The sequence below is a fragment of the Parasteatoda tepidariorum genome, chromosome 4, assembly GCF_982258835.1.
Source record: "Parasteatoda tepidariorum strain Cologne lab strain chromosome 4, Ptep-v5.0, whole genome shotgun sequence".
NCBI classification, from domain to species: domain Eukaryota; kingdom Metazoa; phylum Arthropoda; class Arachnida; order Araneae; family Theridiidae; genus Parasteatoda; species Parasteatoda tepidariorum.
Genome location: NC_141758.1, coordinates 1452136 through 1464569, shown reverse-complemented (window position 1 = coordinate 1464569; position 12434 = coordinate 1452136). Strand labels below are relative to the sequence as shown.

The following is a 12434-nucleotide window of genomic DNA, read 5'->3' as shown; positions in this document are numbered from 1 at the left end:
TCGCTCATGGATTCAATTGTGGTGCTCCTGTTCTGGTGTAACTCGGGGCCTTAGCGCGTATTGCTTGGCCTCTTGTGCTGCAGCGGGGTTGATACCACGCGACGATTCATGTCATCCGGCGTATCGCCTAAGGTGCCTTAATATCAATTCTTCTAAATGCTAATTGCCTCTTTCTTTTCTAGCAAGTAATCTTCTCTATTTATTAGTATGTGAGCATGGCTAATGGAGCAAAATGATGCGGGAAAAACAAGAGGAAATATAAATACTATATATACCATAAAATACTATTTAGAGTAATATTACAACAAAACCGGTTAACGAATTAAATAAAAAATCATTTGATAGAATGACATTTCCTACCACTTTATGTATTCAAGAAAAACCGAGTGAGATTGGTACTTATATGCATATTAAGCTTTAACATTAATCAAAATGAACCTTCTTAAGATTATCAACTCAAGAAAGTATATTTAGACTTAAAGTTATTTATTTTCAGAGTTTACGTGCTTAAAGCAATAGATTTAATAACTGGAAAAGGTACTAATTCTTGAGGAAAAAAAAAGATTATCAGTAAAGTTTATTATTAAGATAATATATAACTTATAGGATAATGTATAACTGAAAATGAAGACAAGCGTTCCAAATATAATTAAAATACATTGGATACGTTCAATATAATAATTAGTAAGCTTTTTTGGAAAAAAATAAAAATAGAAATTGTCAACACTAGCTCCCATATTCTAACTTCTCTCCCCACATTCTATTATATTAAAAATTAAAATGGTTATTTTTTTATTAATGGCTTATTGTATCTTCAAACATGTGTAGGATAAAATTAACAAATGAAATTTTAAAATAATATGGATAATTTATTAGAAATTTCCGCGACACACAATGTTAAGGATCCTCAAGGTGGTGCAAAATTATTGTCAGTTGTATATCAGCCATTCGGATTATGAAGGCACTCTACCTTATGTAAAACATTATATCTTGCCTGATTCAGATGAAGATGATGAGGAGGAAGTGACGGAGGATGGATCACTGGACGTTGGATCGTCGGCAGCATTAGAAGAAGAAGAGGATTTCCTGCGCAGGGCATAGTTGCCTTCTGAGGAGCGACGCAGGGGTGCTTTGGGTCGATCACACTTCGTCAACTCCGTCGCACTACCACCCAGCACTGTCCGTCGGTCACCTCCTGACACAAAAATAAGACTCTTTCAAGTGAATATATGCAATGAACCTTCACAATAATACGATGAATGTCCCTTATTTTCACTTCTTGAGTAAAAAAATTTTTAGATTTTAAACATTTATTTTCTATTCAATAAAATAAAAAAGTCAGAATCTAACAATGTTTAACAAGGTAGAGTACAATGAAGCATTCCAAACAATACAAGAAGACTTTCACGAACATTTTAATACGCAAAAGCTAAAAAAAAAAAAAAAAAAACTTAAAAAAATACAACAAAAAAAGATGCCTTTTTCTAGATTAAATTTTATGTTTAAATGGTTCAGCTCAGTTTCAAAATATAGCATTAAATTGCTGCTTTGAATTTCTTCTTCTTCATAAATGTCTGCTTCTGTTATCTTTTTTTTATGAAATATTTGGCATTCAACTTCATTTAAATTTATGATGTTTCATGTTTCAGTTCTCTCCCCCCATTGAACAAAACCTAATCATTTATTAAAATACTGTTGCTGTGAGGTTTTACTTTCTCAATGACTTCGGTGATCAGCTCTGAAGCTTAAATCTAAAAACTGTCATCATCAGTACATAGCATAAATATAACGCAATGCTTTTAAAAATGCTTATTAGATAAGTTCAAAAAGAAGAATAAAACAAAGAAAAATTATAGACACATGAAAAAAAGGGGGGTGGGAAATAATAAGTAAAAAATAACAAACAACATTTTATTTATAAAAAAAAAAAATGAAATTTTAATTAATAAAACCGGAAAAAAGCCGGGAAAAAAAAGATATAATCTTTTCTTTAGCCCACACGATTACATCCGCAAAACAGAGTGCTTTCTGATATTGTATCAATAAAGTCAAAGCAAAATATATTAATACAATAGTGTGAGAAGCACTCAAACTTTTTTTTAATAAAATAACTACAAATAAAATAGAACATAAAAAGTAAAAATAACATGTAAAAACAGATAATAAAATAAAAGAAAAAGAAAAAACATTAAAAAGGGGGGACTATAAAGCGAGTAGCAAAATCATAACAACTTACATGGATGGATATTTTTCAAGAATGATTTAAAAATGTTTTCGCAGAAAGATTGCCAGATTACAAAATATGAAAACAAAAGATGAAAACAAAAGCGCAAATTGAGTGTAACAAGAGGGTTTTAAGTGTCGTTCTTACTGCACTGCTGAAGTGATTTGTTATTCTGAGTTTTGATCTGTTAGTTACCAAGGATGGGCCCGAAATGGATGTTCGCAAGGTAATATTATACTGGATAATTTTAAAAATTGATCATAAATAGTTTTAGAAGATAGATGTTTATTTAAGAAAAAATATAAAATAGAAAAGAGAAACATAAATTGCCTGCTTTGCAAATAATTTTAGCAGCGGATATGCACGATATGGATTGGCACATAGAAAAATTATTTAAATTATCAAAGAAAAAATTTTAATAGATAATTTTAACACGGTTTTGCCCGAAATGGATTTGCACATGTAAAAATTAACAAAGAAAAAATTTTAGTAGATAATTTTAGCCACGGATTTGCCCGTTAAGATAACGGATTAAGAGTTTTGTTTTTTAAACAGTTGTTTGTTATTTTTTACTTATTATTCCCCCCCCCCTTTTTTTTTCATATCTCTATAATTTTTCTTTGTTTTATCTTCATTTTGAACTTTATATATATATATATATATATATATATATATATATATATATATATATATATATATATATATATATATATATATATATATATATATATATATATATATATATACATACATACATACATATATATATATGGTGTCTCAGTTAAACGTTTCAGAACTCCTAAGAGAGGTAGAGTGCATCCTGACGACTCGAAATCATATAGAAATGCAGGATTGGAAAAGCTTTCCAGACGCGGTAGATGGCGTTGTACGAGCTTTCCAGCGCGTTGTCCTCCTCGGTCACCCGACCTATGATGTCTTGATTTTTATTTCTGGGGTCATATGAAAACACTGGCTTATGACACCCCTGTTGACAATGCTGAGGAGCTGATTGCAAGAATCGCAGTAGCTGTCGGAGAAATTCGAGATATGCCTGGAGTATTGCAGAATGTTCGGTTGTCCATGCGCCGGAGATGTGAGGTGTGCATTGTAGCCGGTGGCTAAAACTTCGAACACTTACAGCTTATGCTTTTTTCAATGTATTATTAAAACGATTTTTCACTTGCGGTCTCTTTTCCTTATAGTGCTTCTGTGTACATCACCGCTACAGGAAAGCATTTCTGACCCCGCATTGCTATATGATTTCGAAACGTCAGGATGCACCCTACCCCTCTTAGGAATTCTGAAACGTTTAACTGAGACACCCTGTATGTATATATATATATATATATATATATATATATATATATATATATATATATATATATATATATATATATATATATATAAAATATATATAGGGGAGAGTCGGGTAGCCCCGCTCACTTAAGGAGTATTGCTTATATTTCTGTATAATACTAGATAATAATCAACATTTTTGTATGTTTCTATTATTTTATCATCTAATTAAATATATGCAAAACGTTTATTCTATGCAAAAAGAATAAACCAAAAAAAGAATAGTTAAACTTAAAAAAATAGAAATTTTAAAAAAATGTTTTTCAGCTCTTTTCAAAATGTGTCGGGTAGCCCCGCCCAGTTACAAAAACTGTGTTTTTTGGCTATTTTTTCAGGTGTAAATGAGAATGACCAATGTATTGACAATAGATAAACCTCATTTATCATTTTTATCACAAAATTATTTTATTTATTACATATTTATATACTTTTAGTGACTTCTATCATTTAATAACAACAAATGTCATACTTTTTACCATTATTAATGTATATTAATATATTATAATATTAATATATATTTATATTAAATATTTAACGAAAATTATTTAATTTAAGTAACAATAATTAATAACAATAGTTGTTTTTCAATGTAACTTATTTGGTTCATCTCTTCTTATAAACTTAATATAAAATACTTCTTATAAAATTACAAATTCACTTTGTATTTTGATTGCATTCAAATGCTTCTGTAGACTGATTCGTTCACAAATAAGTGAAAATAAATAAGTAAGCAAATAGCTTATCATAATATTTATGATTTCTTGATATTAAATTTAATTTGGATATATCAATTACATTTTAAAAATATTTAATTTTTCATTCTTAAATATATAAATTTATGTTTCATATAATATTAAAACATATATTTGTTGTTAAAAATGCATATAACATTCAAATTTGAAGCAATAAAATAATAATCTTTTCAACCGTACATTTATCGGCGAAATAAAATTGGGCGAAGATACCCGACAACATTCATGTGAGCGGGGCTATCCGAAATCCAATTTTTTTGTAAATTTGTAATTACTCGAACAATTTTTTACATACAAACTTCTTTCTTTGTGCAATTAAACTTAAGACTACATACTTTAAGGCTGTATGTATAGAAAAAATTATTTTTTTAGTATTAAAATGAAGTTTAACCGAAACATTCAACCAATTTTTCTTAATTTCATGACTACTGTATTCAACATATTTTCAAAACTATTGTTTACCATGTTACCAGCTGCATAAATACTTGAAACTTTGAAAATAATCTTTTTTTAATATAACAATTAATGTCTGATGGCCCATTGACTTGAAAAAATATTCTATACATATGAAATTGACAGTGGGCGGGGCTACCCAACTCTCCCCTATATATATATATATATATATATATATATATATATATATATATATATATATATATATATATATATATATATATATATATATATATATATATATATCATATTTCCAAATAAAATAAGCATTTTATTTTAAGCAAAAATTTATCTACAATATTTCTTTCTATCCCGTCTGCAAGTGTTTCATAGTATCTGCATTAAAATTGAAATTTTACGAAACTATTTACAGACATTTAATATTTATTTTAATTTTGGTTTTGTAGATATGGAAATAACTTCATAAAGGTTACAATGTGTACAAAATTAATTATTGTTGTAACAGAAATAAACAAGATTACTTTTTGAAATGGATTTTAATTTCATTTTCAAGCAGTCACCTTTTTTTACGAACGAGGGCATATTTCTATCAATTTATTACCAGTTCCAAAGAATAAGAGCAGGGGTCTACAAATTCTTGTGGCCAAATCACATCAGTGACAAAAATATTTGACTTGGTACCCAACATTTTAGTAAAATGTAACCTTTAAAAAAACAGTGTTTTATAAATGTGATATCTGATTCTTCAAAATCGAATTATTTTTTTTTTTTTGCCTGTTAAGAATTTAAGCGATCTGGTGAGCGTATTTTAAGTGGAAATTTTTAACCAGAAAAACTTATTGAGCATCGAAATTTGTATTCAAAGAGACATAATTTGAATAGTATGAAGGGATGTATGATTGTCTGTGCCTTTGTTTAAACCATGAACCTCCGTATTGTTAAGAAGCATTAAATTGAAAAATAATAGTTTTTAATTAATTTCGTAAAAGTAAAAAGTTGTTACTTTTGCTTACCATTTCGTAGCATTTTGAATTTGTGTCGACTGACTATTTAGAGATTTTGATGAAAAGAAGGGGGCTAAAATATTCTTGCAAATTGTTTTATCAAAATAATTATTTTAATTTTATTACTATTTATTTGTAATGTGTTTTTTTTCAAAGAAAAAACACCTCGCAACAGTAATTATAACTTCTTTTTTAAATAAATAGGAAAAAAATTGTGTAAAGACAGAAAAATAAATATATTCCATCTTGTTCGCATGAAAATGCGAAGAGTAGAATTGAAAGTGACATTTATTCTCTTTGAGCTTAATTGATACAGATTTTCCTTTATTTTTTTACGCATTTTTCGAGAATTCCTTTTATTAGATTAGATTTAATATTTCTGTTTTGTCTCGCAATTACAGTTAATTGCATTTTAATGATGCCATGTCTGACTTTTTTTTCCTTTTCATATTTATTTTTCTCTAATACATTTTTTTTCTTCACAAATACAGCAAGGAAGAAACTAATGTATAAAGTGTTCCAAATCATTTCCACGTTTTTTTCCTTCCAAATTATATTTTTAATTTCCTTTCTATACTTATGAACATTATTTTAGCATAGCATTACAAGTGAAATTACTAGAGAAACTATTATAATTGAGTTTCTTTAAATTCGTTATGGGATTTTTATTCTCATTCATTTAATTTTTCAAAGGAACTTAAGTAATGGAAGAACATTTCTGAAAAATTATCAAATATATTTTTTGAATGATTCCGTTAACGTACTAAGGATAACATTTCCATTCATTATCTATTTTTTCAATCTCAAAGATCCCCGAATCTATAAACTGCCTCGTAAATACCATACAATAATAATATTTTCTTGCATTTGTCTTTTACATCATTTGCATTGCATAAGTCACGCGACTTCGTAATCCGATGAAAGGAATCAACCATTCAGAATCAAAATAAAATTATTCAAATCGAATATTTATCTTATCTGAATGTGAAGGGAGTATTCAACTACGTCCGCTCTATTTATTGCCGATATTATTCATCTATGCATCTAAATATGTAGGAGAAATGCTCTAATCTTAGATAAACAGAAAAGGGAATTCATTAATAAGTCATTGCTTATTAAAATATCATACTTCAAATGCTTGAATTAAATGAAGATTTGGAAATGCACACGATTCATATTATTCTTCATCAGAATGTTTGTTGGAATAATTATTTGAAAATATTTTTGAGGTCAGTGCATTAGACGTGTAGTAGTTTTAAAAGACGTTTTGAAAATTTTCTGCATTAATGACTGGTCGCAAAAAATATCTATAAATAAAAAAATTTCTTTCTGTTATTCCTCACATTATATTTTTAAAAAAGAGGACCCTGCTTTGACGTAGATTCCAAATATACATATTAATAGTATTTATATAATGCAGAACTATTTTGCTTCTGGGAAATAAACTCTGTTCATCAAATACATGTGCTACTAGTTATTTATATTTTGAAAAACAGGTCTGTTTGTGTCACGGAAAAAAAGGCTGTTATTAAAATCATTTTGCTTGTTTTCGGAAGAAATAAAAAAACCTGGCTACCAAAATGTATTAAAACCTTTTTTCTCCTGTCTCTTGGTAATCATGGATTCTTTACGAAAACAAGTTTTTCCTCTTTTCCGATTCTAAAAAAGAAACAGTCCTTTATACCATATATGGCAGTACTTTTACTTTCGTTACTTGTACCTCCGGTACATGTAAAAAGTACGTACTTTTACTTGCACTTCGTTACTTTTTAAATTTAGTACTTTTACTTGTACTTTCGTTACTTTTTTAGGGAAAAAGTACAAGTATTTGTAACGGAAATGTCGAATGAAATCGTTACTTTTTTCTAAAACTCGGTAAGTTTTCTAAAAAAATAAAAAATAAAAATAATAATTTAAAGAAATGCTTAGGTTTTTTTAATTTATAAAATTAATGTGCAATATATATGCATTCACAGTTAACTTCGTGTTTAAATACCTTTTAAAATTGTCATTTCTGAAAGGTTAAAGACCGCTCTTTTGAATAAGAGCTTCATAGTAACATTATTAAAACAACAGTTTGTAAACCTTTAAACAAAGCTCTTTTAGATTGCGTGCGCGAAAGGTTTCGCGATGTGAAGTCGCAGGACGGTTTATTGTTTGCTGCAGGTCTGGTACCTTGAATCAAATTTAATTGGTTGGAAGAAAAAGCTAGGGAGGAGGCTACAAAAAATTGGAAAGAATTGTCCAAGCTGAACAAACACCCTGCTATAAGTAATAACGTAACAGAAAAAAAAAACCCAGGGATTTTAAATTTTCTAAAGCTGAAAACATCATGCCAATCACCAGTGACAGAAGAATTTATGGCATACATGAGCTCAAATGTCGAAACCGAAAGCATATCAATTTTGAATCGATATCCAATCGTGAAAAAATTATATGTGAAATATAATACTGCATTACCTTCTGGTGCTCCCGTGGAGCTCTTATTCAGCGTGGCTAAGCACGTTCTGAGAAATTCTCGCAACAGACTCAGTGACACCACTTTCGAAATGCAATTATTTTGCAAAATGAATAAAAATATTAATTAGCAAGTTATTTTAATTCATTTTCGAGTTTTATGCATTTATTTAATACATTTTAAATAAAAAAAATGTTGGATTTTGCTATTACGTTTTTCAGTTTTCTTTCTGAACTCACTAATAATACATTTTTGTCACAATACATTTTTTACTAAATACATTTTTACATAGTAAATTTTTTACTAAAATTAAGTTTATGCCCGACCTTGTCAAACAACGCCTAGTCAAATCTCTAAGAACTTCAGAACTATTTGTGCTATTGAAAACTATTATAATTACTATTTTAACTCTTGAAAACTCGAAGGTATTAATTTAGCCGCTGATACTAAAATTCGTTTACAAATTTTAATTATTCCGCTAGGCAGAAATGTTCGGAAAATGATTTTCTCGCATTGTTAACGCTTAATAAGATCTGTTTAATTCTAAGAAATAAAGTTAACACCCACGCATGATCTTCTAAAGGATCATGAGTGGGTGTAAGTGGCGTTCATCACGCGCCACGAAAAATAACCATTCTCGTTCTCTCTCTACATAGAGAATCACGCGGGTCAACCGCTCCTCTCCAGTCCGACAAGGACGATTTGCTGTTTCTTATATCAAAATAAAATTATTGTTTGAATGATACAGTCCTCTGCTCAATTCATTGCAACACACGCCTAAAATCCCTCCATGTTTTTGGTCCTAGCGACCCGGAGGTAAATCAGCTCATTTTAGATTACTACAAGCCAAACAATGGCTACTGGGAAGTCAAACAATGACGACACCGAATCATTGTCTCAAAGAAGTAGAGACATAGCCTCGCTAAATCGTAAACGTGGCAATTTAAAAGGACAACTGACAAAACTATCGAATGCTGTTTCGGAAGCAATGCAACAAACTGAAATAGACATTTTCGAACTCGAAGCCCACTTGGATACTGTGACTAATATATACGAGAAGTTCGATGCTCTAAAGAATGAGTATTACAAAATGCTCGATGACGATGAACTAGAAGAAAAGGAGTTACTGCTGTCTCAAATTGATGAGGAGATTCAAAAACAAGAGGTAAGCCTAAAAACCTCTATTAAAAAACTCAAATTCTTTAAAACTGTATCTGCTACAAACCAAAATGTAGATGGTTCAATGCATGAAAATCACTCTAAACTAAATGACCAAACTAAAAGAGCATCTGTAAAGTTACCAAAAATTCCTCTTCCAATTTTTGCCGGTAAAATAGAAGAGTGGAATTTATTTAGATGCCAATTCTCTAGTCTAATAAATGAAAATCCGGAACTGTCAGATAACGAAAAATTGTAATTTTGAATCATTATTCAAGGCATTAGAACAACGGTACGAAAATAAAAGACTCATAGTTGACTGTCACGTCAAAAACATTCTAAAAATGCAACCTATTAAACAAGAATCGTCTAGGGAACTTCGTAATATTTTGGACAATATCAAGAAAAATCTTAGATCCTTAAAAATACTAGATTTCACTAGAGATAAGCTTTCTAATGTTTTTTTATTAAATATCATTCTGGATAAATTAGATCGCGAAACTCGTAAACAGTTTGAATTGACTCTTGAAGATAATGAAGTGCCTGATTTTGACACATTTTTGGAATTTTTAGAAAGAAGATATCAAATATTAAATAGTATTAATGCTAACTTCCCATCTAAATTTAGTTCTGATCGATCTAAGTCCTTTTTAGTTAAATCCAACAAATTTCAAAAATTATGTTTCGCTTGCAAATCTCCATCACATGCATTATATCATTGTGATGAATTTAAAAGGATGAAATTATCAGAACGAATAAATTTGGTGAAGAAAAATAAGCTCTGCTATAATTGTTTAAGCGATTACCATCCTTTCAATCAATGCAATTCGAAAAGTGCTTGTTTTGTGTGTAAAAAAAGACTCAATCATCACACTCTATTACACGAGTATTCATCGACATTAAACAGCAGCCCTCTTAACACTGCAGTAAAAACCGTGGGTGTGACGCCATCGAATCTCCCATCTGTAAGCCATAACTCTTTTGAAGTGCATTGCTTAGAAAATTCTCAAAATCCTTCCTTCTCAAATGGAAATAATAACTGTCTTACCCTAACTAATGGGAAATTCATCTTGCTGAGCACAGCTGTTATTAATGTGAAGGATTGTAGAAATAATTTTCACTCTTTAAGAGCGCTATTAGATAATGCGAGTCAATCTAGTTTTATTACCACAGAATGTGCAGATTTATTAGGATTAAAAAGGAAAGAAATAAATTCTTCCATCTCTGGTATTAATGGATCAAATGTAACAGTTAAAAGAAAGGTATCCACTTGTATTTCTAATCAGAAACAAGACTTTCAGCGAAATATTGATCTCTTAATTATACCAAAAATCACAGACTTAACACCCTCTAAATATTATGATATATCTAAGATAAATTTTCCCTCTCATTTAGCGTATTCTGATCCTAATTTTAATAAACCAGGTAAAATCGATTTATTAATTGGGGCAGAATTATTCTATGAACTTTTAGGCTCAAATCAAATCAAAATAAGAGGTACTGATATTATTTTGGTGGAAAGTAAATTGGGATGGATAACTACTGGGGTTATGAATGGAAACAATTCTGCAAATACCTTAGCTTGTTGCTTAGTAAAAAATCAGGAATCATTAAAAAACAATTTAGAGAGATTCTGGGATCTTGAAAGTATCGGGATAAAAGATGATTTAAAAACTCCGGAAGAGGATTTAGCATTACAAATTTTTAATGAAACTATTACGTTTAAGAATGATCGTTATGAAGTATCTTTGCCCTGGAAATGCGATACACCTGAGTTACATGATAACTACAATTTGGCCGAACGGAGATTTAAAAGTCTTGTCAAAAGATTTCATAACAATGATAGTCTATATCAACAGTATAAGGGAGTATTAAATGAACAGTTAGAGAAGGGTATCGTAGAACCGGTGACACAAATAGTTCCAAACAATAAACATTTATTCTATCTTCCGCATCAACCTGTATTAAAAAAAGAAAGCATAACGACAAAATTACGCATTGTGTTTGATGCTAGTGCTCATGAAAATGGACAGCTTTCACTTAATGAATGTTTATGGCCAGGTCCCAATTTAAATCCTAATCTCGTAGATTTATTGGTAAACTTTCGCTTAAATAGAATCGCGTATATGTCGGACATAGCTCAAGCGTTTTTACAAATATCATTGTCAGAAACGGACAGGGATGCAGTAAGGTTTTTATGGGGAGATAACTTGTCAACTAATGAGGAAAATTTAGTTATTAGGTTATACCGATTAACTCGCGTACTTTTCGGAGTAAATTGTAGCCCATTTTTGTTAGCCGCTACAATTAAACATCACACAACGAAATATCGCGAAGATTATCCTAAAGTATATCAAATTTTGAATGATTGTTTCTACGTGGATGACCTTATTGGGGGATCGGATAATATTTCAGAAGCGTTTGAAAATACTAGTAAAGCTTACAGTATTATGAAAGATGCAGGAATGACGCTTAGGAAATGGGTTTCCAATGATCCAAATTTAATACAGAGATGGGAGGAGTCTGGATTTGATACACATCCGTGTCATTCCAATGTTGCATTAGGAACTCGTACATTAAAGGTTTTAGGATTAAGCTGGAACACTGAAACTGATTGTTTCACGATCGATGTAAACAATGTCTTGGAACTCTTAACCAATGCTCAGAACACAAAACGCTTTCTCCTGAAGGTAGCAGGGAAAATATTTGATCCGTTAGGACTCTTAACGCCTTATACTTTACGAATCAAGTGCCTACTTCAAGAACTTTGGAGACGAGGTATCTCTTGGGATGAAGAGCTTCCTCCTGACATAAAAGAACCGTGGCTACAATGGTGTTCTGAAATTCCGAACTTACAAAGTTTGAAAATACCACGATACATCTTCAATTCGTTTGAAGACACTGTTGATTCCGCAATAGAAATTCATGGGTTCTCGGATGCAAGCAAAAAGGCCTATGGTGCTTGTATTTACGTTAGACTCTTCAAGAAAGACAAAATCGAAGTGAACCTAGTTACTTCCAAAAGTCGTGTCGCACCACTCAAGAAAATAACTTTACCTAGAATGGAA

The 12434-nt window shown here is 30.2% G+C and overlaps 1 protein-coding gene across 2 annotated transcripts in view; it reads right to left on the bottom strand.

Annotated features, from left to right (window-relative positions):
* Nucleotides 1–12434, bottom strand: part of LOC107437036 (uncharacterized) — a 364659-nt gene that overhangs the window by 52847 nt on the left and 299378 nt on the right. For both annotated transcript variants that reach the window (XM_071181567.2, XM_071181568.2), the window contains one exon: nucleotides 995–1195. In XM_071181567.2, the coding sequence (XP_071037668.2) occupies nucleotides 995–1195 (201 nt within the window). The remainder of the gene's footprint in view (nucleotides 1–994; nucleotides 1196–12434) is intronic.